The 26188-nt window shown below is 35.6% G+C and overlaps 2 protein-coding genes across 3 annotated transcripts in view; one reads left to right on the top strand and one right to left on the bottom strand.

Annotated features, from left to right (window-relative positions):
* LOC133851517 (sterol 3-beta-glucosyltransferase UGT80A2-like) overlaps positions 1 to 6337 on the top strand; it is a 74244-nt gene extending 67907 nt beyond the window's left edge. For both annotated transcript variants that reach the window (XM_062287963.1, XM_062287961.1), the window contains exons 12-14: positions 4299 to 4346; positions 4432 to 4581; positions 6041 to 6337. In XM_062287963.1, the coding sequence (XP_062143947.1) occupies positions 4299 to 4346; positions 4432 to 4581; positions 6041 to 6214 (372 nt within the window). In that variant the 3' untranslated portion in view covers positions 6215 to 6337. The remainder of the gene's footprint in view (positions 1 to 4298; positions 4347 to 4431; positions 4582 to 6040) is intronic.
* A 4688-nt stretch (positions 6338 to 11025) lies between these two features.
* Positions 11026 to 24439, bottom strand: LOC133852026 (glyoxylate/succinic semialdehyde reductase 1). Its single transcript, XM_062288691.1, has 8 exons — positions 24266 to 24439; positions 23454 to 23564; positions 23266 to 23367; positions 16557 to 16658; positions 14256 to 14371; positions 13259 to 13337; positions 13009 to 13179; positions 11026 to 11557 (listed from the first exon to the last, which is right to left on the bottom strand). Exons 1-8 carry the CDS (start codon positions 24374 to 24376, stop codon positions 11468 to 11470), a joined length of 882 nt encoding a protein of 293 aa, XP_062144675.1. The 5' UTR covers positions 24377 to 24439; the 3' UTR covers positions 11026 to 11467.
* Positions 24440 to 26188: the final 1749 nt, after the last annotated feature.

Here is a 26188-nt window from a genome sequence, read left to right as displayed (position 1 = left end):
GTTTCCTACGTTATTTTTGCATAATAATGTTTCTAAGTTTTAGTGTGAAACTTGTGAACTTTCAAAACACCATTGTGTGTCCTTTTCTCTGTATCAATAAAAGTTACCTTTTGTTATCGTTCATACTAATGTGTGGGGCCCTTCACGAGTGGTCTCTTTATCTGGTTATCGGTGGTTTGTCTCTTTTATTAATGATTTTTCTCGGACCACATGGGTCTACTTATTAAAGGACAAAGTGATGTGATTTCTGTGTTTCAGATGTTTTACACGATGGTTCAAACTCAGTTTAATACCTAGATTAAAATTGTTCGTTCCGACAATGGAGGTGAATAAATGTCTGGTAATCTCGAAAAGTATTTTCGAGAGCAAGGTATTATACACCAAACCACGTAGGTCGATACTCCGCCGCAAGATGGTGTTGCTGAACGGAAAAGTCGGGATCTTTTAGAGGTAACTCGTTCCCTTATGCTTGACACGTATGTTCCCAAATCTTATTGGGGAGACGCCTTACTCACTGCTACATATCTCATCAATAGGATGCCTTCTCGGATATTAGATTTCAAGACACCCCTCGAGGTGTTGTCCTCACCTTTCTCTACTTCAAAAGGTGTTTATCCGAAAGTTTTTTATTGTGTTTGCTTTGTTCATGTTCATGGTCTTGTTAGTAGTAAGTTAGACCCTCGAGCCCTCAAATGTGTCTTTGTGGGCTATTCTCCTACTCAGAAGGGGTACAAATGTTATCATCTCCCATTGAGAAAACACTTTGTCTCTATGGATATCACTTTCTTTGAACCACAATCATACTTCTGTTCATCCCAAACTCCTCTTTAGGGGGAGAGTAAGATTGAAAAGTATTTTTTGACTCTGTTACCTGTCTCTATTCCTATGCCGAAGCCGGAGCAACAACAACTTACTAATGAGTCTCCTACTAAACCTACTAATAAGCCATCTGCGCCGCCTGTGGAACCATTCCTGATGCTACATGCCAAACATCTGATTCTGGCTCAGGTAATACTACTACTTCTGATATGAATTATGTAATACCAGTTGTCAATGATACAAGTCTGCCCATAGCACAACTCAAAGGAGTTAGGTCATGTACATACCATCCAATTTCTGATTTGGTTTCTTATCGACACCTTTCTTCATAATATCGTTCATTTGTATCCAAATTATCTTTTGTGTCTGTCCCTAGAAATCTACAGAAGGCACTTAGTGATCCGAAATGGAGGACAACAATGCAAGAAGAGATGGATGCTCTTCACAAAAACAAGACTTGGGATTTGGTTATTACCTAATGAGAAGAAGGTTGTTGGCTGCAAGTGGGTGTTCACTTTGAAGAATAAGGCCGATGGTTCTGTGGAATGATACAAAGCCAGACTTGTTGCAAAAGGCTTTACTCAGACCTATGGGATTGATTATGAGGAAACATTTGCTCCAGTAACAAAGATGAACTTAATTAGGGTTCTACTATCTATAGCTGCAAACTTGGGTTGGCCTCTACATTAATTTGATGTGAAAAATACATTTCTTGATGCAGAACTAGAAGAAGAAGTGTACATGCAAATTCCCCCTGGATTGGAAGATTCATCCTCAGTGGGAAAAGTGTGCAAACTAAAGAAGGCTTTGTATGGCCTAAAACAATCTCCAAGGAAAGGTAACAACTTTAATTGTATATGTCACAAAACCTAAAACAATCTCCAAGAGCATGGTTCAAGCGGTTTTCCCGAGTTATGCAGAGATTTTGTTGCAAGCAAAGTCAGGCTTCATTAAGTATTCCTCTCAAGGAAAGGTAACAACTTTAATTGTGTATGTTGATGATATTGTCTTAACAAGAAATGATGATGGGGAGGTACAGAACTTAAAACACCGTATTGCTAACGAGTTTGAAATAAAGGACTTGGGGAGTCTGAAGTACTTTCTTGGCATTGAGGTAGTAAGGTTAAAGCATGGTATTCTGAGAACAACTAGCGGATATGTTGACAAAGGGTGTGTCTAGTAGTATTCTTCATTCAACCTTATCCAAGTTGGGCGTGCGAGACATCTATGCCTCAACTTGAGGGTTATTGTTAAAGATGGAAACTATCAACATACTATAATTCTTCTTTGTTTATTCTGATTGTAATATTGTCTTTATTTCTTTCTTTCCATATTAGTCTATAGGTTTCTTTTATTTAAACCTATGCAATCGTATGAAACTATGACAAGCAATAAGAATTTATTTCTCTCTTTTCATTCTTTATTTTCTACTCTATTTGGCACGCTTATTAAAAAAAAAAAAGGTGGATATTTTTGTACATTTAAAGGAAAAAAGAAAAAAAAAGTTTCTAAGGGTGAGGGGAATGTGGATTCCCACCTCTGTACAAGGGAATCTACATCCCCAACAAAAGGAGGTTGGAGGGAATCCAGATTGCAACCAGACCGGGTAATCTTTCAGGAATGCTAAAAGATAACCCCCAACCAAACGCTACATAAAAGTTATCTGGTTTGAGTAAGCCTTCATTCCTGGGTTTCTAAAAGGATATAACTGAAAAAAATAGCGGTCTTTCATTGAAGGAGAAAGACTTACACCTAAAGGAGGTCTATTGTAACACCCCGGTCCCATATTGGGAAGATTGAGAGTAACCCACATAGAGTGGATGATTTATAAATATAGTTATGAGCGCTAAATTCCACATTGCTTAGTTACTAGGTAAAACTGGGCTTTATAAGGGATTCTAAGAAAGTTTCAAATTGAGTAGTCATTTTGAGGTGATAGCATAGATGTGGCTAGTTCTTTTTATTGGGTCGTTACAAATGATATTAGAATCACCTAATAACGTTAGGCTATGTGGTATTGGAGCACCGCATGAAGTATCCTTGACGAGAACATTAGGGGTTTAAGGGGGAGAGTTTGTAACACCCCGGTTTCACATTGAGAAGATAGGGAGTAGGCCATACATAGTGGATGATTTAGAAAAATAATCATGAATGTTAAATTCCACATTGTTTAGTTATTAGGTGAAACTAGGCTTTATAAGAGATTCTAGGGAAGTTCCAAATTGACTAAGTCCTTTTGGGGTGATAACGCAAATGTGGTTAGCGCTTTTTCCTGAGTCTTTACATCTATTCTACAAGGAATGGTGTAGCTAGATAATGATAATCGATCATATTGAAACAGAATCTGATTGGCTGGGAAAAGGGAAAAGGTGACTTCAGAAAGAGGAGAGAGAATTTTGAGGAAAAAAAAAAAGAAAAAACTGGTTTTGGGAGAATTCTGTCAAAAGAGAAAGAAACATCCTGCTTGAATTCTGAGAGAAAACTCTGCTGCCTCTTTTTGTGGGAAAAGATAGAAGAGCTGCTGTAGAAGCTAGGAGGCTTGTAACAAGGAGAAAGGAATTCTCGAAAACAGGGGATGTATTCTTGAGGTAGAAAGAGAGGAAAGCATAGCTGGAAATTCAAGTCTCTACCTTTCTTAATGGAGTTCTATGGACCACCTAAAAAACTGAAATTTCTTTGTTATTCTGTGCTTAAGCTTCTTTCTGGTCTGCTTCTCTCCTTTTAGAATCGAAGGATTCTATTAAGTGTAATTGAGAATTAAGATTTTATTGGATTTTAAGTAGGTATCTACATTCTCCAAAATAATAAACAGTAAAGTTGGTTGCACAAATTTTAAGCCTAGAACTTCTATTGCTGAAATTTGTATCATCAACTATACTGCACACAAGTATGTTTTCCCTTCAATATCTAACTGATAAAATCCGAACAATACACCAAAGTTTCAAGGGAACACATAAAAACACATGATCCTTGAAACAATTGTACAAGGAAACAAAGACGACATACATTGATTTGGTTTTTCTCTTCAATTGTTTAGTAGTTTAAGAGCTTAGTTATATTATATATTTAGTTATGTGACTTTATGGCCACCGATGATTCAAAAACAAGGATCATGTATGGCAGCATCCTATCTAACAGTCTGAAGAACAATTGACTTCATATGTATTTTAAAGATGTGCACTTTACTTTTGGTCAAGCATGTGCTTGCGCTTTGCATGTACACTCCATGAGGCCTTTGTGCTTTAGTGTGCCTGCTGCTCTTGAAAATACTGCTATGAGATCGTGTACCTTATTAGTTCTGTTAGAAAGATATGAAGAATCCAGATGAGACAGAAAATGAATTTATGACTAAAACCATCACCCAAAGACTTTATGTTAATTGAATAGATATCCCTGCCGAAGGCGGTAACTTTGAAGGCAAGATTGGCAATATATCTCTTAGATTTATTTTCCAATCACCTTTATAAATGTTTGTGTAGGTACATCATGGGGGTGCCGGAACAACCGCTGCTGGCCTTAAAGCTGCGGTAACTAATTCTGCTATTCCTGGGAATTCCTATTCTTGTGATTGTTTCAGTTGCTTATAGTTGGTTATCTTTCTCTGCTATTTAGTGTCCAACAACAATTATCCCATTCTTTGGAGATCAACCATTCTGGGGAGAGCAGGTGCATGCCAGAGGAGTAGGTCCTGCACCTATCCCAGTTGATGAATTCTCACAGGAGAAGTTGGTTGATGCCATAAACTTCATGCTAGATCCTAAGGTAGCTATGAACTTTCTGTCAAACTTAATTTTGTCCGAGTGTTAAGTTAGTCTTAGTTTATGCGTATGCATGAACTAGAAATTATTTTCCTGTTGATCAGACTTTTAGCTGATAAATTTCTTGAAAGGGCAACCACATAAACTTTAGTTAATGGAAAAGGATTCAACTAGTTTTTATTCATATTAAAATTATTTAGGGTCTGGGATGGTTGTTAGGTACACGATGTTTGGTGCTGACCATACTGCCTTTCATTGTCTTTTAAGGTTCCCATGTGTAACACACTGTATTTTCAAAACCTAGTGATGCTAGTATAATAGATGACAATTCACAAGGCAAGAACTCTACCTTCCAAAAACATAGTGAATGAAAAAATGTAGGGAAAAGTATACATTACCCCCTCAAACTATCACTTAATTGTCAATGTACCCCCTAAACTACTAATTGTGTCAATGTCCCCCCCTAAACTACAAAAAAATGTCAATGTCCCCCTAAGACCAACAAAAAGATAAAAGATAAAAATGACCCTAATTTTTTTTGAATAAGACAAAAATGTCCTCGTAAATTCAAAAAATTAAAACTAAAACTAAAAAAAATAAAACTTAAAAACTAAAATATATATATATATATATATATATATATATATATATATATATATATATATATTTTAAAAAAAATTAAATAAAAAACGAAAAAAAAAATAAAAAAAATTATTTTTTAATCTTTTTTTTTTTAAAAAAAAGCAAACAAAAAATAATATATATTTTTTTTTTTAAAAAAAACAAATGAAAAAAAAATACCAGTTTTTATTAAATTAAAAAACGAAAAATAGCAATTTTTTTTCAAAGAAAAAAAAGACTAAAAAACAAAAAATAACTGAAATTTATTTATTTTTTAAAAAAAACAAAACAAATGAAAAAAAAACCAGTTTTTATTAAATTAAAAAAAACGAAAAAGAGCAATTTTTTTTTTAAAGAAAAAAAGAAAAAAAAAACTGAAAATTATTTTTTTTTTTTATAAAAATAAATAAAAAAACAGTTTTTTTTATTATTTTTTGGAATAAATTTTTGTTATTTTCTTTTTTTTTTTTTAAATAATTTTTTTAGTTTTTATTTTATTTTAATAATTTTATGAAGGGCATTTTTGTCAATAAGGGGACATTGATATTTTTTGGTAGTTTAAGGGAGGACATTGACACAATTGGTAGTTTGGGGGGTACATTGACAATGAGGTGCTAGTTTAAGGAGGTTATGTGTACTTTTTCCAAAAATGTAATATATATAAAGATTTAAGACTCACATAATTCTACGTCTAGGGAGTGCTGAGTGGGGATTGAAATCATGCAAACCAGGCTCACAAGTATGATTTAACTCTAGAAAGATTATTGTGGCTTATTGTTGTATAGCAAAGCCCAAATAAATTAATGGAAAAATTAGTGAAATCTCATCTGGACTTCATGCAGGTGAAAGACAGCGCTGTTGACCTGGCCAAGGCCATGGAAAATGAAGATGGGGCGACAGGAGCAGTGAAAGCCTTTCACAAGCATTTTCCTTCTAAAAAATCTGAGGATGAACCTGAGCCACTGCCTGAGCACTCTAGAGTATTTTCCAAATGGCATTGTTTTAGTTGCTCATGACTTTTCCTTTTCTTTTGTCCCCTTTGTGAGCGTCCAGTCATACTCAATAGTCTGAAATTCTGATACTTTTTAGCTTAGAGATCTGCTTATCAAAAGGAAGAAGTAAAGCTTTAGTCTTTCACAGTTTTTAAGGGGAAAAAATTAATATTTTGCTTACATTTGTTTAGTTAACCCACTTATTAGATGGTACTATGAGCTTGTTTGAAATTGCGTTAAAGAGTTTAAAAAGTGCTTTTAAGTATATAAAAAACTGTACTAAGCAAAATATCTCATATTGGGGACAAGTGTACCGCCCTTGATCAAACTAGAAATTTCGTAAGACAAGAAATCTCGTAGCTCCAAAAAGAAAGGAGAAATCGTTTTGATTTGAGGCGGATCCCTTTTTTGCTTGCCTTTACCAGTTGAGTAAACAAATACAAAAAAAAAAAAAAAAAGAAAAAGAAAAAGAAAAAGAAAAAGAAAAAGAAGAAGAAGCTTTCTTGTTATTTAATTTAAGGTTATAACACTCTAATGAGAAAGTGTCCGTTCACGTCAAGAATAGAGGTTTTTGATTCCGTTTGATTTTCTTCATCGAGATTGGGTTGGTGTTAAGTGTACCGTGGTAAAAAAACTTAAAAGAAACACTTTTTTGCTCTAAAAAAAAAAAAAAAAAAAATACCAAAACTACATTTTGGGAGAAGCTTGAAAATTATTATTTATTTATTTATTTATTCTTTCTAAAACCCAAAGCAATCTCAAGCAATCTCCCCTTATTAGACAAGCCAAATATAATAGGAGCATATTTACAGAAGGGTAACAAGTCTTTTAAGAAAAAAAATTCTCCAACCAATCACAAGAAATATAGTGCATTGGCTATAGGGAAAATTACTCAGAGGGCGAAAACGCTCTCCTCTCCAAATTTCCTTCCTTGACCAGCCTTCCAGCTCAACCACCATGGGAGGAGGGAATATGAAATAAAATATTCATACTCAATAGAATGAATATTACCGTAAATACAAAGAGTTAAAATAGAATGACTCTTCATTCTCTTTGATGACAACACATAATTCTCTCACTCAAATTGAATAAAAATTCATAAAATATTCAATGTTTATGTATATATATATTGACCCCACTACATTAATCGCCCCACTAAATCACTCCTCCCGCTCGGCGGGGCTTTCCACGCATCAGAGACAGAAACACGCCGGGTTGTGAATGAACAGTGTTTCTGCATTTTTTGTCCCACACCGAAAGTTTAAGTGAAAATTCTGCACTTTATATTAACCGCCACAACTCTGCTGCTTGGCCAAGATCTTCGGAAGCGAAACAAAAACAAACCAAAACTCACATCTGTGGACCCTGGCCAATATTTTAATTCTTTTCAAATTTAATTTAATTTTTATTTTTATGAAATGATATATTCTCTAAATGGGCCCATAAGAAAAGCATCATATGGAAATGTTGTTCATCTTTTATTGTAGGGCACTGACAAGCTCTCGTTTTCTTTCACTTCTATGTTTTTTTTTTGGTCAAAATTTGCTCCTTCCTACCAATCACGTAGGTGATGGTTCATTAATTGGGACCAGCCCCTCCACCTGCTCCTACCTCCATGGGCCAAGACAAAAATAAAATGAAAAAAATACTAACAATAAATAGCAAAAATAAAAAGCCCTTGAATCTTGGTTTAAAAATAAGAAAATGAAAGTTTTTGAAGGAAGAGCATTGTTTTCAAATCGATCAGGAGGTGTCGAAGAGGAGGAACAAACTTGGGCTGCAAAAGTCTCGACAACAAAACTAAATCATATAGTTATAGGGAGACTATAAGCCACAAAACACAACAATAACAGAAAAACAAAGCAAACAACATAAACACAACAAAAAACCAAAAAAATAGCAGCATCGACAAATGTGAGTAGCAGCAGGGTGGTGTGTGAAGGTCACGCAGAGGGAAGCGTTGAGGAGTGGAGAGGCCGAAGATGAATAGGCTAACCTTTTTTTCTTTTTTTTCTTTTTTTTTTCCCTAATTGAAAGGCGGGAAGGGGCGATCAGTGTAATTACCCTATTTGGGCGTGACCATCGGAGTTTCCACCCGCAGTGGAATGTTTCGGTTTGAGCCATAGCTACTGCTTTGGAAGGCGAGTTTATCACCAAAGCCTTACAAAAGTGCAAGTTGGTAAAGCCCATTTTTAGTACCATCTGGTTCGCGGACTACTACTGCAAGCAGGTTCAAATCCATGACCACTAGGAAGAAATGAGGGGGGGAATTGGGAGGGGGGGGAGAGGGAGAGTTGAACCCTATCCTCTGCTGCTTCACCAACTCAACGACCACTTTGATGGTGACAGGCTAACTTCTTAATTGCAAATGTTAAGTGCCTGAAACATAAATTTCTGAAGCATAAAAACAAAAAAAGGAAAAAACAAAAGAAGAAGAAAGATACCTGAAGCATAAATTTCTGCATGTCCAACTTTTGTTCTAATCTTCTACTACTTGATAACACTAAAAACTAAATTTCTGCATGTCCAACTTTTGTACTAATCTTTTAATCATGGGTATTTTCATGAAATGCTATCAAACACGGCATGCAGCTCCCAAATCTGTGAGGATATATAAATTGTTGTTGAATGTCCCATGGGATGTTCAAACTCGTATTAGAGGTAAAGGAAAATTTGGTCAAGTCCCCCATTAAATTTTGAGTTGTGTAACAAATGGGATATATATTGATTTTTCTTTTTTGATTTGAGGCCTTTCTGCCTTCTGTTTGCTGTAGGGGTTTTTCTATTGGTTTGGAGGCTGGAGTGATGAGTTTGTTGTAATGGGTTTTTTCGGCCCTTTTGTTCTCATTGTTATGCATTAATCTTCCCACCATTAAATCACCAATGGCAATGGCAATGGCAATGGCAATGGCGTGTAAATTAATCAAGTGGACTAGTATATATCTACCTGCTATGCTATAACAACTTAGCTTTTCTTGTGATCACCCTCAAGCTTTCCAACATCAATCTCTTGTATACCAACAAATTAAAAGCAGCATCACAAAGAATTCCGACCTGTCTCATAGTATTTAGTAATCATTTCTGAATATTGTCCTCCATCTTACCAAGTTTCTGCACCAATGTGTCCAGTTAGTTAATTAATTAGCACCATATATACTTTGGTAATTTCTTCTTTATTAATGCTTAGTATTCATCTGGGATTTCAACGCGCAAGCATTCTAAACAATAACCCACTATATTAATCGCCCCACTAAATCACTCCTTCGGGTTGTGAATGAACAGTGTTTCTGCATTTTTTGTCCCACACCGAAAGTTTAAGAGAAAGTTTTGCACTTCATATTAGCCACCACAACATCAAAGCTTGGCCAAGATCTTCAGAAGCGAAAAACATTCCAACAATCTCACATCTGCTGACTTTGGCCAAAATTTTGTTATGAAGCCATCTTTCCTTTTCTAAATGGGGGCTCCTAAAAGCACAGATTTTCTTCAGTTTTCTCTCCACTTCTTGATTTTTTTCCTACCAATCAATCAGAGGTGTTACAATTGATTTTTCTTGCTGTGCTCTATGCAAAAACTTTATGGTTGAAAAGCACGGAGATAAAATATAGGGTTAACTCTTCTTAATGCCTGTTGTGGGATTATCTTTCGTCTTGTGGGGATATTAGGCTTAGCTTTTTCTTCTTCTGGACAATAAATAAATAAGAAATGAGCAACAAAAAAAAAAAAGGCCCGACCCTATGTATTTTGCTCTAAAAACTAAGAAATCACTTGAAATATGCAACAACCAACTGAAGGAAGCTATCGAAGAAAAAGCATTGTCATTTTCTATTACTCGACAACAAGATTAAAACATATAGTTAGAAGGAGAATATTACCCCCAAACACAACAATAACAGAAAAACAAAGCAAACAATGGAAACAGAACAAAAAAACCAAAAAACACAACATCAACAAAGGTGAGCGACGGCGGGGTGGTGCTCGAGGGCCATGCGCGGGTGTGCAAGGGTCACGTGAACGCGCGGCGGGAAGCATTAAGAAGCAGACAGGATGAGGATCAATAGGCTAACTTCTTAATCGCAAAAAGGTTAAGTACCGGTTTTGATTTTTGGAAATATAGTGTAAAGAAATTGAGAAAGAAACGTGGTGCTTTTGCTTCTGGCTATTAACAACTAGAGAAATGATATTTGGCCACCTCATGATACAACTATTGACCACTTTTGCCTTTTCTTTTCTTTTCTTTTTTTCTTTCATAATTACTTATTTTATTTTATTTTAATTTTTTAAAAAAGAAAACCCCAAATCAGACCTCAACCCATTTACATGGTTTTGTGGTTTTTTTAATAATAATAATAAGTAAATAAACAAATAGGGCAAAAGTAGCCAATAATTGTGTTATGAGGTGGCTAAATATCATTTCTAAAATATATTGTGGATGTTGTTTATGTTGGGTCATTTTATGCAAAACATTATAGTGGCAAAAAGCGTTATGCTTTTGTACTACGGAATAATAATTTAAACAACGCCTGAATATCTTGTTACCATTCAGAGCATGCTGCCTAGCGTGAAAATTGGAGCTGTTGGCCATGCCAGTTGGGTTACCTCAAGGAAGCAATCTTTTTCCAGCCAAATTTAGAATGTAATATTATAAATTTTGACTTTATATATATATATATATATATATATATATATATATATATATATATATATATATATATATATATATTCAATTTGTTGTATTGCAAAATTGTTTAATTATCGGCTTACATAAACATCTATATATTATAATTAACATACAAAATTAATGTTTATGCTTAATTTGTAGCCAAAAAAATGGATGACTTAAAAGAGACACTTGGCAATATGAAATAACGCCACCTGTCGCAACATTATGCAATCTTCTTACTGATTGCAATACTATGCCCTATATTATAAATAATCTCCCTCTCCCTCTCTCTCTCTCTCTGCGGCAGTTGATGGGTTGGGAATGGTTTGGTCAGGTCTCACCACACCCATGAGAGTCGAAAAGAAGACCAGGACCAAAAACCCAGTGGCCAGTGCAACATTTAGAAAGTGTTCCTAAGGTAATAATAGGTTGTACAAACCACACTCAAGGAAACAAACGTTAGACTCTTGTGAAATTTTGCACAATAAAACCTTGACAACAACGGCTGTAATACCCATGACTACAAATGCCACTTTTTCATTTAAGCTGTAATTACCAATATGCACCCTGTGTTCACCATTGAGAGCCCAAGCAGTTAAAAATCTATTTTTGTATTAGGATGGATGTTGAAGAACCTTCACAGTCTCATAAACGGCCGAAAAATCAAGGTCCCCTAGCTCCATGCTTCTGGCCTTCTTGAAAGCCTACACAACAGATATGAATGTCAAGTTTTAGTTTCTAATAATCAATGAGCTCCCAATCATATCGAAAACATCTTTTTATGCAGTTTTACATACTCGTAAAAATCCAAGAGGCTTTTTTTTATTAAATACAGGAACATAAAAAAAGGTCCATCAACATCGATGCAAATTAATTCATAATAGTATTTCACAAAATTGCCATAGCCAAAAAGGAGAGATCTTGGGAGAGATCTTGACAACTTCTGCAATCCGTTACCACTACTGATATATCAAATCTTGTAACTTGCATAAAATTATCAGGCCAACTCCAATATTACAGCAAAATCGAATATTGTTAATATTGCAAAGTGGTTAGCAGATAGCCTTTCTTTAGGTGGGAGAGATATGCTGTAAAGAATTCTAGTGAGAGAGTGGCTCAAGGGCCATAACAACAGCAAGTAATCCTCTGTTTCGAACAAAGGAAAACAGAGAATTGATTCAAGAAAGTAATCCTCTGTTTCGAACAAAGGAAAACAGAGAATTGATTCAAGAAAGTAGTGCTCTGTTTCAAACAAAGGAAAACAGAGATTTGATTCGAGAAAGTAGTGCTCTGTTTCAAACAAAGGAAACAGAGATCTGATACAAGAAAGTAGTACTCTGTTTTGAACAAAGGAAAACGGAAATCTGATTGGTCAAGAACAATTTGAATGAGAGATGAAGCAAAAAAGTCAGCTTCGATCTTGGCAGATTCTCAACACGCCAGGAAGGATAAATCAATGCAAGATACACTGAAACCAAAATTATTCTTAAAACTTTTAGATTCAAGAAGATATAGAGAGATTTAGGGTTTGGAGAAGAATATCTTGTCTAGAAATCAGAGAGAACTGACCCTATGCTCCGTTATTGGTAATGAAATTCTATTACAACTGAAGAACTGATTACACGAGTTGGAATTCTGTTATTTATACTCTCCTACAACTAATAATAGGCTACACTGCCCTTACATCCTTGTTACTTCAGCAAAATGACAGCCCATAACAACCAACAAGCAACAACACACAAACATTACAGAAAATGCCCTACATCAATCTTACTCTAATGACGCTGCTTCTACACATGTTTTGAGACTGGTAAATGTTAAATCTATTTATCCCAAAAATTTAAGCGGAAAGGTTAAATTTAACCGTTTAATTAATATTTTAAGACCCCTCACATGTAGGCTCAAACTTCCCCTCAATAAGTGATGCCCAACACATGAAAAATTTAACTGAAATAGGATAAACTGTAAAGTAAAAGTTCGAACTCAGAACTCTTATCTAATACCATATTAAAATTCAGCTTGTCTCAAAAGCTAAAATTAATATGAAAGAGTGAATTTAATAATTTAATTAATTAATATATATATATATATATAAAAAACTGACAATTATTTAATTAATATTTTAAAAGTAAGAAAGATGAACAAAGAGTATAACCTCATTGGCTGCAGCTGCTACTGGCATTGATACAGCATTTTCATCGGCAAGGGCAAGAGCCAACCTCATGTCCTTCTGCTGATGTTTCAGTGGAAAAGCAGGGGAGTAACTGTTCTGGATCATAGTGGGTCCCTTCAACTTAAACATTGGATTAGCAATTCCACCCAGATCCTGCCAGAAAGTAACTTATCAACACTCAGCGCAAAAAACCAACATCTTTCCACAAAAATATTCTTGGTCCTTATCTTACCAATACATCAAGAAGAGTATAAGGGTCAAGTCCACTTTCGCCAGCCAGTACAAGTCCCTCTGAAAACGCATTCATCATACTGAAGAAAAAATACCATAACTAACAATCACTTAAGGGTATAAAGACATAGGCTACAGGAAAGTCAAGGAAAGTCAAGGAAAAGCAAGCTCAAATGCAAAGGAATCTTCACATTAGGTTTAATTTCAACGGAGGCCTAACTGGCATCCCCCTAAGCTGCTCTAGTTATATTAAGTCTTACTTTTATGTTTCTTGGAATTAGGAATTTGCTGGTATACTAGGTCGAGACTCTTATAATTAAAACTCAAATATTTATTAATTCTTATAATTTATTGCTAAATAAATTCCTTAAGACTATTAATAAGAATAAATTAATTACAAGAATCAAAAAAGGATATTTATTGCTAAATATACCAAAAATTAATAAATTTAACTACCATTATTTCTGAAAACTAGACCACAAGCAAAGAAATCATTCACCTGATGCTATCAAATGAGGAATCACTAGCAATCTGGTAACACTGCCTACAAATCTGAAAGGTTCCAACAAGGCTAGTTCTTTTCCATTTCAAGGAACTTTCTTCCTTTTTTTTTTTTTTTTTTTTTTTTTGTTTGGGCTCCTAAATTTGAAGGTAGCTAAGTATTTTTTTTTTCCTTGAGCCCCTATGTATGAAAGTAACCAAGTATAAAATATAAACGGCTGGCATACGCTGCAGCCAAGTCACGTTTCAAAATAAAAAAAAAAAAAAAAAAAAGAAAAAAAGAAAAAAAGAAAAAAGAGAAAGATACCTAACTGTACAACATTACTCACTGTGTTGCCAAACAGGCACCGTGATTATGTGTCATATATTTGGTTCTTGCACAGTTTATGACTTCTTGATTGAAAACTTCCTCTCAGTACATGGACTATTGTCTGTGGAAGAAGTCACCTTTTTTTATTTTTCTTTTCTATGTTAGATTAACAAAAAGCAACGTCTACCTGCCCATTATCATGTTGACAACAAGTTTCATCTTCGCCCCATTTCCAACCTGCCCTAAGAAGAAAGATTTCTTCCCCAGGACATTAAAAGCTGGGATCGCTTCTTCATACAATGCCTGCATTTTCGAACAGTCAAATTGATGCATTTTACCCTAAAAAGGAAGAAACATGTATGCGTAGCCTACAGAGAGAAATAAAGGATAGTTGTAGCACATCCCCTTTTTGAAAATATGTAAGAATCCACGAGCTGCATGTTAACAGATTAACAGCTGTCCTAACAGAATCAAGTTATGTAGCACTCTGGAAACAATAGAAAGGGCACGAGGATCATCAAGCCACGGGGATTCTTACTCAAATTTTCCTCTTTGACATATTCTTTCTCAAATATCAGAAAAACTAGTGAATCTCTTCTGTGTTCCTAGTGAGCCTAAATGATCATCCTACTGCAGCTACATGAAGAGTTGGAATTAAGTACATGACATCACTCTTTCAAAGATTTACAGAATGTACAACTGCACAGTCCAAGCAAGAAATTTGGCTGCATAGTCAGGAAAGAGCACCATAAGGCTTGGCCATAAATGAAATTATCTGGAGTTAATTTAGGGAAAGAAAATATGCCTCCATAGGGGATTTCAGAGTTATCTTGACTTGGTCCGGTGCCTGCCACGCTGAGCTTAGTTGGTGGAAATGAAGTTTAGGCTTTATAGTTTGGGACATAACTTGGGTGTTATGTTATTATTTTCACTATCGTCTTGCCTTTCTTGTCTCAATTTTGGTTTACTTTGGTTTATGAGAATAGATGCTATCTTTTGCAGGATTTGACATTTTGTTACTATTATTCTTTATTAGGCTCTAAGTGAGTTTTGTTGAGGTTTTCTAGGGACAATTTGCTTTCTTAGCAAATAAGGTAAGTAGTTAATTAATGGATTTTTAGGGGGAAAAAGAAAATTTGTTGCATGGAAGCATCTCTTTATAGTTTATATATATATATATATATATAAATTTTATTATTTTTGATAAGTAATGCAATTCATTAATAAGTGCAAAGGGGTAACCTTAGTACACAGGATGTACACGGGAATAGACCCCACTAATGATGGACAGAAATGCACAAATTCAGAAGAGTTAAAAAAATTAGTAAGTGTTGGACCCAGATTATGCTGTTGGAGAAACATATCTTAGAATGATTTGATATCTTTGATTAATTTGTATTTGATTTTTTATGAGTTCTTCAATGGAGATGTATGTTTTTATACTTTAGTTTTGTTGAATTTTTCTATAAAGCTCTGATTGATATTCTAGGAGGATTTTAATAGTGTAAATTGTTTATTCTTTGATGAAATAGAATCGTAGAAGAAAATTTCAAAGAGGTTTAATGTTATTATTTTAGCATGTACCCTGCCCCTTCCAGGTCTGGGGCATGACAGTTTCATTAAGTTGAAGTTGCTGCCAGTAAAAGAGAAGAACATATAGAACATGGGTCAACACAATTAGAAGATACATGACTGCCTATATTTTAATGAAGATACAGCAAAGAGTTAAACTACATAAAGGCTGATGAAGCTGACCTCAACTAAAAGGAAATTCAAGGTTTTCTTGGGTCAATTGAGTTTAGATGCAAATCCATAATTTATCCTGTTTGGAATTTTATACAACCTTAACAGTAGTATATTGACAAAAGACAGGTAAAAGATTTCATCAATATTAAGATCACAGTAGCTCTACTCAGTGAGACAACAAAAGCCTGTTTTCTGATTGTCTAGCTGATGTAAATATTAAAGGGGCGTAAGAAGGGGCAAAATTAAAGAAGTGATGTTTATGGAAAGTGGTGTGGTTTAAAAGCTAGGGCACCTGCTCATCAAGGATGTTATGGTACTTAAGTTTTGGTCCAGCAGCAACTTAGCTGGCCTTCAGGTTTTTGCTTTTGGATCTGACAGATTACGTAGCTTTTTGTCTTTTGGACTGTCAAAAGTTCTAGGTTCACTAGGCTCTTTGACTTAAAAGCTTCACCATGATGCAATCTGGTTTGGCTTACTCAAACATGAAATACCACAGCACTAAGTAACCTCCTTAATATGACTACATATAGGGTTGTATCTCATCAGATAGAGAATGAATGAAGAACAATATTTTGAGCCTTTTATGTTTTATTTTTGTAGTGTGATGTCATACCTTGGGCGCGTTAGGTCAAATTTGGGTGTGTTTTATTTTTCATGGCCCCTTTAAAAAAAGATATGATTCACCAGCCAACCAGATCTATAGCAATAAATTGCAACATCATAAATTTGTATATTAATTTACCTTCTCCCCAGCAGCAAGGATTACCAGTTGACCATCTTCGGCAGGCTTTTTGCTACCTGAAACCGGAGCTTCCAGGAAGTGACCACCCTTTGATGTAATTGCCTGTTAATACCGGATGCAAAACTCAGTAATATATCTGAAGATGACTTTTTATTCCCCATCCTCAGCAAAGGTTAATTACTTACAATCTAAACCACCAGGTGTAATAAAGATATTGTAGAAAATGAGAGAGACTACAATAATATTACAGTCATTGCAAAGGCAATGTAGAAACGTCCAAGAATGTATCAGTGGTCTCTAACAAAGAGCATACTAACATGTAGGGGTGAAAATACAGATGCCGGTGCGGTTATTACAAAATTCTCATCCGCAAAATGCGGTTATCGCTTTTAGATATTCGCATACGTATTATATGATTACTATCTGCATCCTTGCGGGTATTATCCGCTATCCGCATGTAAGGTAATGAGCGTTTTTTATTACAATCTAAATCTATATGCAGGATTAAATAATGCAGTTATTACTATATCCAAGCTTAAATAAATTTGATGTAGAAAAAAATATAACAAAAGCTCCCTAAACTAACAACCGATTTTAAAATAGCACCCTGAATTTTCAAGTGTGCTAAAATGACCCATTAAACTACCAAAGTGTGCCAAAAAGACCAATTTTGTCAATATATTCATATAATACCCTTGCCATGTGTCATATATTCCATTAACAAATAATAAAAATTTAAATCAAGGAAAAATTAAAAAAATTAAAAAAATAAATAAATATTAATAATAATAATAAAATCCGATCACCCCCGTTCTGAACCACCCCCATGGCCCGTGGGTATGGGTCGGCCACCCCCAAAAGGCAAAAAAAAAAAAATAATAAAATAAACAAAAATTGGTAGGGGTTTGGCCCCTTGGGATGGTGGGTGGCCGAACCACCCCCATGGCTCTTGGGAGCAGTTCGGCCACCCCCAAAAGGTCAAAAATAAAAATAAAAAGTTGGGGTTTGGCCCCTTGGGCCGGCCAAACCACTTCCAGATCGGCATTGGGGGTGGCCGGCCAGCCCCATTGGCCAAAATGGGGGTGTTCGGCCACCCCCATTGGCCCAAAGGGACGGCTCGAGCCACCCCTTCATATTTTTTTATTATTATTATTTTTTTAGTTTTTTTAATTTTTCATTGATTTTTAAATTTTTATTATTTTTTAATGGAATATATGACACATGGCAATGGTATTATAGGAATATTTCAACAAAATGAGCATTTTTGGCATACTTTGATAGTTTTATGGGTCACTTTACCACATTTGAAAATTTAGGGGGCTATTTTAAAATCGGCTATTAATTTGGGGGGCTTTTTATATTTTTCCTTAAGATTTAACTTGTTATACAATTTGCGATTATTAGTCATAGAAGGTCATTGTCTCATAGAGTAATTGAGATTTGAATTACCAAAGAAAAGAAAATAAAAATGTAAATGTAAATGTAATGAAGTATGACTTTGAGATGATAGTGAAAAAAACATAACAAAACCTAAAGGTCCTGAACTTACCAAATCCAAAACGGCGTCGTTTTTGTGAATTAAATATATATATATATATAACAGGAATGCGGTTATTAACTACATCCGCATTTTTTAAAACCCTCATCCACATACGCATATGCGGATATTGGTTTTAGCTAACTGCGTCTGTATGTGCGAATAGCGGTTAGATGCAGATAGCGGATGCGGACGGTTATTATATGTCCGCATTTTCACCCCTATTAACATGACATTGATAATTGGATTACTGAAAAGTATGCTCACTTAGCTTATCAATGAGTTTTTTTTTTTTTTAATAATTAATCAAAATTTTATTAAAAAACGCAAAGGCGCAATTCATGTGCACGAAGAGCATACAAGAGAAACACCTAGTTAGAAAAATAAAAACAATTGAGAAAATCATGAAAACCAAGTAAATTAGGAAAGTTTAAAGCAACTACCTAGTGGTAAAGAGTATTGAAAAAGAAAGACTTTAGATCCACCATCTTCCTCTCACGGTCTTCAAAACTTTTGTCATGTTTTTTTTCCCTCCAAATGCACCACAAAAGGCAGGACAATACTATCTTCCACATTGTTGCACTCTGGGGACTGCCACTCAACCCTCTCCGACAAGCAAGCATAACCCAGGTTAGCCCAACACGACTAAGGATATTACTCCATAAGGCACTAGCAATCTCATAGTGGAAAAAAAGATGATCCACATACTCTTCACACCTCTTACACATAAAGCATCAATCCAGGATGAGGATCTTCTATAGGGCGGCCGACCAAGCAATGAACGGCACTCTCATAGGAACCTTATTCCGCCAAATACTCTTCCAAGAGAAGGGAGTACTATCGTGGGGGACAAGGACCCCACAACACCTTGGAGGAGCATGGTGAAGAGGGAAGAAAAAAACCTAGCATAGGAACCAACTTCTCCCTTTTAGCAACAAAAGCCCACTTCAAAGATATAGATACTATCTTGGCCCACAACTCCTCATTTCTCAAGCAAACAAGATAAACCACAATGCCTTTGTTATGGCCTACTTGCTGAGCCAGACAAGGCAAACCTCTATACCTTCGTACATCCACACCTCATGTTGTACCGCGAAAAGAGGAAATGGAGGCGTTTGCAGTCCTTCCTTGAGCAACCTTAGGTATAAAGCCAACGGTCCTTGCATGACCCTCCCTACAGGACAATGTACGAGGAGCACGCTCTGCTGTTACTACTTGTGCCAATGGGAACTTATGCAACTGCCCTTCCTCACAAGACAAAGAACAAGGTGCATGGTCCATCGCCACTACCTATACCGATGGGCACTTTTGCAACTGCCCCTCCTTTCCTACCACCTTTGCAAAGGTATCGATTGTAGAGCTAAAGTATGTTATGTTCAAATCCCCTTATGCACGGATATCAGTGTATAATGGTTTTCCTTTTTCTATTTTATTTTTAGTTTTTGGACTTTTGTTCTTTTTCTCCCTAATAGGGGTCTCTCTTGTCTACTTCCTATGTACTAGGGTTGTTCGAGCCAGCTTTGCGCCTTGACCTAGATGACATTCAGTGCCCATCTGCGCTTTATAATAAGATTGAATTACTTATCAAACAAATTTTGCCAAAGATTACAACAAATGTATCTTTATATTCACTCCTTTTGGCTTTTATGTTAAGGATCTCAAGACAGGGAAGACTCTTCTAAGCAAACCACTTAAGGATGGCCTCTGTCCCATTCTGTGTGGCTTCTCTCCTCCAAGCTCTCATGGTGGTTCTCAATGTTTTGCAAGCATTAGTCGATCAATAAGTACTTGCCACTCGCGGCTTGGTCATCCTTCGGCTTCAAAGCTAAAGTCTTTTGCACCTATTTTATCTCTTTCTACTAAATCTATAAATGATTTCTTTTGTACGCATTGTCCTTTTGGCAAGAGCAAGAAACTTTCTTTTAATTTGGTTAATGAGCCGCCACCACATATTTGCATACAATATATTCTAGTGTATGGGGTCCTTCTCCCACAAACTCTGTGGATGGTTATCATCATTATGTTATATTTGTGAATGGTTTACTCAATTTACTTGGTTCTTACCCTTATTTCAGAAATCTAATGTTGCTAATATCTTCGCTCATTTTCAAGCATTGGTTGAAAATTTATTCGACAGAAAGATCAATTTTTTTCAAAGTGATGCCGGCTGTGAGATTGTCAACCACTCACTCTTACACCATTTTCAAACGTGTGGGATAAAACATCGCATTGTGTGTCCTAATATGTTGGAACAAAATGGTGTTGCCGAACACAAACACCGGCATATTGTAGAGACAGGGCTCACATTACAAGTTGAAAGTAATCTCCCAATATCCTTTTGGACTCGTGCTTTCACCACGGTTGTATATCCCATCAATAAACTTCCTACTCCAATCTTTAATGGTAGCACGTTGTATTTCAAGGTATATTATAAGGATCCTAATTACAATGGCTTACGAGTCTTTAGTTGTGCATGCTACCCCTTTCACTCCAAATCTACACATTCAAAGTTGGATTTCAAAAATTCTAGTTGCATATTCTTGAGGTATAGCTCCCCTCATAAAGGCTATAAGTGCTACCCCTTTTGCTCCAAATCTACACATTCAAAGTTGGATTTCAAAAATTCTAGTTGCATATTCTTGGGGCATAGCTCCCCTCATAAAGGCTATAAGTGCCTTGATCCAGCCAGTGGGAACATCTTTATAAGCTGATATGTTGCATTTGAAGAAGGCTACTTTCCACTTCGCTCCTCCTCCAAGGATAGTACTTCGCCCACTGGGCATCAAACAGCCACTATTCCTCGTTTTCCCAAGAAGCTTTTTGACTCTATACATGGTTCTCCTATTGGCACTTCTTCATTGTCCTTGCCCGCAACCCCTCCCTTAGAGACTGATCGAGTAGAGGGCTCACGTAGCCCATCACCATCATGTGGGCCTCAGCGCTCTAATGCTGAAACTATTGCACCTCAACAAGCTCCTACACGCACTCATCCAATGGTGACTCGATTACAAAATGGGAAACAAAGGCCTAAAGTACTTACTTTCACCCGCCAATCCATTCCCTCTTGTTTTCCCGCCAACTCTATGGATAATGTTGAGCCAACCAGCTACACTCAAGCTTTAAAAGATCCCAAATGGTGGGCTGCTATAATGGAAGAATTCAAAGCCCTCATAATGGCACTTGGTCTCTTGTGCCCCTTGATTCCTCCATGAATGTGCTTGGCAACAAATGGATCTTTCGCATCAAGCGCAATTTCGATGGGTGTATTGACCGCCATAAAGACCGGATAGTGGCCAAAGGCTATCATCAACATTATGGCCATGACTATTGTGACACTTTCAGCCCCGTTGTTTGACAAGGCACCATTCACCTTGTTCTCTCTCTTGCCCTTTGTCATGGCTGCCGTCTTCACCAACCCAATGTCTGTAACACCTTCCTTCATGGCACTTTAAATGAATGTGTCTATATGTCACAACTGCCTGGCTTTGTTGTTAAGGATCGTCCACTTATGTTTGCCGGCTCCACAAATCACTATAGGAACTCAAACAAGTTCCTCGCGCCTAGTATCAACAATTTAGCTCTCACCTATGTCATCTTGGTTTTCTTGAGTGTCCTTATGATGCATCTCTCTTTGTCTATCATCGAGATAACACTCTTATCATTATTCTTATTTATGTAGATGACTTCATACTCATAGGGAATAGCTCCTCAGGTATTCATAATTTTGAGCATAATCTCCAATAGTAGTTTGATATCAAACACGTTGGTGATCTTCACTATTTTCATGGTACGAAAGTTGAAAGGCAAGGATCCTCTCTGTGGTTGTCCCAAACTTCCTATACCATTTACTTACTTTTTCGTTTTAGTATGGATGGTGTGTGCCAAGCCAATTAAGACACCTATGTCTCGTAGTCTCGAATTGTCTCATTCTATAGCAGATCCTCTCTCCCTAATCATCGAGAGTACCAGCAATAATGGGTTCACTTCAATATCTAACTCTCACACGACGGCCTGATATCTCCTACTATGTTGGCAAATTACGCCAATTCATGCATGCCCCTTGAACTGATCACTTAGTTGCTGCCAATCAACTATTGTGATATGTCAAAAGAACATTGGGATTTGGACTTCGTTTCTAAACCTCTAAAGACTCGACTATCCGTGCTTTTAGTGATGCTAACTGGGCAAGTGACCCTAACAATTGCTGGTCTATCACCGGTTTATGTATTTACCTTGGCCTCAATCTCATCTCATGGTCTTCCAAAAAGAAAAACATTGTTTTCCGTTCCAACCCTGAAGCTGAGTATTTTGCCTTTGCTGCTCTTGGGGCTAATGTTTTGTGGCTACTACACACTCTATGTTTTCTTCATCTATCGCTTGCACAACCTCCCTTACTTCTGTGTGACAACATCAGTGCCATGTATATGGCAACTAATCATGTCTTCCATAGCCGCACCAAACATATGGATATCGTTGTTCATTTCATAAGAGAGTAGATTGCCTCTGGGATTCTTTGACTTCATCATGTCCCCACCAATGCTTCGCAAGCAAATTGTCTCACCATGAGCCTTTCCAACCCTCAATTCATGTCCTCACGCACCAAGCTGTGTGGAGGACCAATCCCAACTTCAGCTTGCCAGGGGGGGATGACCCCACTTAATTCAAATTTTATTGAATGGTTGACCTCACTCAATTCAATTCAGCCTATTTCCTAGTGTCTAGATATCTGGCGCATTCTCTGCAGAAAACCTTCCATAACAAATTGATCGTTATCCCTTTATTGTTGCAAACCATCCCTTGAATATTGTATCTCATAAATCACATGTATTCTGTAAAATAATTGTGTGCCTTATATAATACATATCAGACTCCCACAAATTGTAGGGAGAATTCAAAACTTACAATTTCTAGGGCTTTTTTTGGAGGTATCTAGGTAATACCCTTATTGTTTATCCAACAAATTTCACAATAAGATAATAATCTCATTCTACAAAAACCTTTGGCATATCTTCTTAGACTAGCATGGGCATTAAAAACTCTAAGCAGAATATACCGTAAGTTTCAAACATCGTTTTTCTATTAATCAGATGTAAAACAACTTTTCCACCTGAATGAATTCATACAAGAGAAATAAAAGGGAAAGGGGGTGGAGAGTAACATTAGTAATCAAACCTCACTGATCTTTAAAGAAGTATCAGCATCAACTGTTGACATGTCAATGTAACCTTTTCCATGGACAATTTGCTCGAGAACACCATCTTTATCGAAAACCACCTAAATAGTCACCGGTTTATGGCCTTGTAAGCAGAAAACTAGAACTAAAGATAGAAATATCAAATACCAACATGGAAAACACCAACCGAAAGAGCAGCTGAAGGATCGGATAACATTGCAATGATAATCTTGCACTTCTTGGCTACAGCTGCTGGGGTTTCTCCAATTGAAGCACCAAGTTTCACCAGCTCATCACACTGCAATTCGGGATTACAAGCAAAACATGCAACAGATGTTGGTATCAGTTCAAGCCCTTGATGGCAGAGTATTCTCACTGATGATAACATGGTTATGTGAGATCTGCACACTACTAGCAAGACTGAACTAATTAGTAGCTAAGATCTCATAATCACAAGCAATATGTTAGGTTATTTGACGAAGGTTCTAAATTTAGATTATATCAACTGATCAGTTGGTATTTTCTCAATTTCAGTTAATTCCTCTTCCTCTTTCCACATTGTATGGATCCTACTCGGTTTTTAAAAAGAAAAAGAGTGGACAGAAAGAAATATCAATGAATAAATGACCATGTCACTAAGAAAATCAACGCATGAGCCCCCATTGACCACCTACCAATAAGTAGTTCCTCAAGTGATCCAAAAAGTTAAAAATTCAAGCCATTATGAGTCTTGCTTTCCAAGACAAAATTCTTACTATCTCATTGTCGCCGTTGTGTTCGTCCACTATTCAATCATTCATCATAATACAGAAAGAGCAATAAAATCACTGGAAAACAATGTAATATAACACAATCAATTTTGAGTTCAAGACCATCTGATCATTCTTACGAGTCTTATTATAAGACAGTCGGCAAGCAATTAGCAGGAAAGTGAAAAATCAATGAAATCTTCCAAGACAGAAAAATGGCATCATCATGAAGAACCGGGAGCCAGCGTACCTTAGAGAGGGTCCTGTTCCAAACAGTGACCTTAAAGCCGTGGTGCAACAGATTGATGGTCATGGCCTTCCCCATTATTCCCAGCCCCAAGAACCCCACCTCCATTGCCATTTTTTCCGTTTCTTTCCTCCGCTTATTTTAGCTCTGGACGGAGAGAGTCCAATAGTCCATACATAAACGCAAGGAGAATGCGTTTATCATTATTATAATTTATTTTATTTTATTTTTGTTTATTGGCAACCAAATGATTAATGGTGCGTTTGGGTATCGAATATTTCGAATATGAATAATATTTTGAATCTGATTACGGATTTCAAGGCAATGAAAATGTGTTTGGATGTTGAATATAATTTTAGATTCTTTTGAATATGTGTTTGGATGTTGAATTTGAAAGATTGGAAAAAGGTGTTTTATAATAGTATAAAGTGATTGGAAATGATTGGATTGTATGAAAAGTTGTGTATAATGATTGGTATGGTAAAAAATACTAATAAAAAATATATGATGGGTTTTAAAAAAGTGTTTTATAATAGTATAAAATGATTGGAAATGATTGGATTGTATGAAAAGTTGTGTATAATGATTGGTATGGTAAAGAATAATAATAATAAATATATGATGGGTTTATTCAAACTATTCAAACTTTATTCAAGTGACCCATGGGTTTTATTCAACTTGGATCCGGGTATGGGTTTTTGAATAAAAACCCGGTTCGAATATTGAATATTATTACGAACCAAACGCACCATAAATCACCATCACGACCATTTTCTTCTCCGTCCTTATTCATGACAAATTCAAATTAATAATAAAAAAATATATAAAAAAAAAAAAATCCTCTCATTGTCTGGATGGATCATTGGATTGGTAATTTGGTACCGATAAGCAATTTTTAAATCCTCTAATAAAAATATATTGATCTCTTACTAATAAATATATATATATATATAATATTCATTATTGAAGTTATTGCTTATCTGATGCAGTGGTTCTGGTTGGTCAGGGTCCATCGGCTTTTATCGTTAAGTGGACGGGTGGATGCATTCCACGTCACTTACTGATGTGATCTTTTTGTTTTGTCTTCCGGCTTCCCACTATCTTGGGAATCCACGTTCTTCGCCTCTACACGAGCAAAGATATATATATATGAAAGAGAAATTTCTTATAAATCCATTTTTAAGAAATTTTATAAAACCCACATGTAAAAGTGATATATATTTTTTAATCATGTGAGAAGTAAATATTTTTTATTAATACTATTACCAAAATATGTGATAAGCACGTGTTATTAAAACGTCTCATATGCCAAAAAACACATTTCACTCTTCTATATAAGTCGTATAAAATTTAACCGATTTGTAATAAATTTTTGTCTACATATATTTATTGAAAAACTTAAATTTTTATGAAATAATTATACATGCATAATTTTTTTTTAGAGATAATCAAGCAAATTCTATAAAAAAGTGTAAGCATATTAGAAGTATACACAAAGACTACAAAAAAAAAAAAAAAAAAAAAAAGAAAAAAAGAAAAAAAGAAGAAGAAGAAAGAAAAAAGAAATCATGAAATCATAAGAGAAAGTAAAGAGAAGTCGAAGATTCATGTTTGCCAATTTAAAACTGTAAGCTAGTAGAGCTATTTGGGAAGATGCTTGGTCTCGGTCCGGATTAGTTTAGCTCAAAATTAGTTCGTTTATTAAACAAACATAGTTTGAACAAAAAATTTAAGCTCGGCTCGCCTTGTATAAACTCATATAACATCATTTTTATTATTTTTAAATTTGTAATGAAAACATGTTTTTCGTAATGTAAGATATATAAGTCAAATTATTATAATTGTCCGTCTGGATATGAGTGAGCTTGTGTGTATATATATATATATATATATATATATATATATATATATATATATATATATATA

The sequence above is a fragment of the Alnus glutinosa genome, chromosome 12 (genome assembly GCF_958979055.1).
Source record: "Alnus glutinosa chromosome 12, dhAlnGlut1.1, whole genome shotgun sequence".
In the NCBI taxonomy this organism is placed as follows: Eukaryota; Viridiplantae; Streptophyta; class Magnoliopsida; order Fagales; family Betulaceae; genus Alnus; species Alnus glutinosa.
The sequence above is the reverse complement of the archived record's forward strand: the minus strand, read 5'-3'. Positions and strand labels throughout refer to the sequence as shown.

Coding starts and splice junctions, on each gene's coding strand:
- LOC133852026 (XM_062288691.1), bottom strand. CDS start 24,376: ATGGCAATGGAGGTGGGGTTCTTGGGGCTGGGAATAATGGGGAAGGCC. Junction 23,565..24,265: donor GGAACAGGACCCTCTCTAAG/GTACGCTGGCTC, acceptor CCCGAATTGCAG/TGTGATGAGCTGGTGAAACT. Junction 13,180..13,258: donor ATACTCTTCTTGATGTATTG/GTAAGATAAGGA, acceptor ACTTTCTGGCAG/GATCTGGGTGGAATTGCTAA.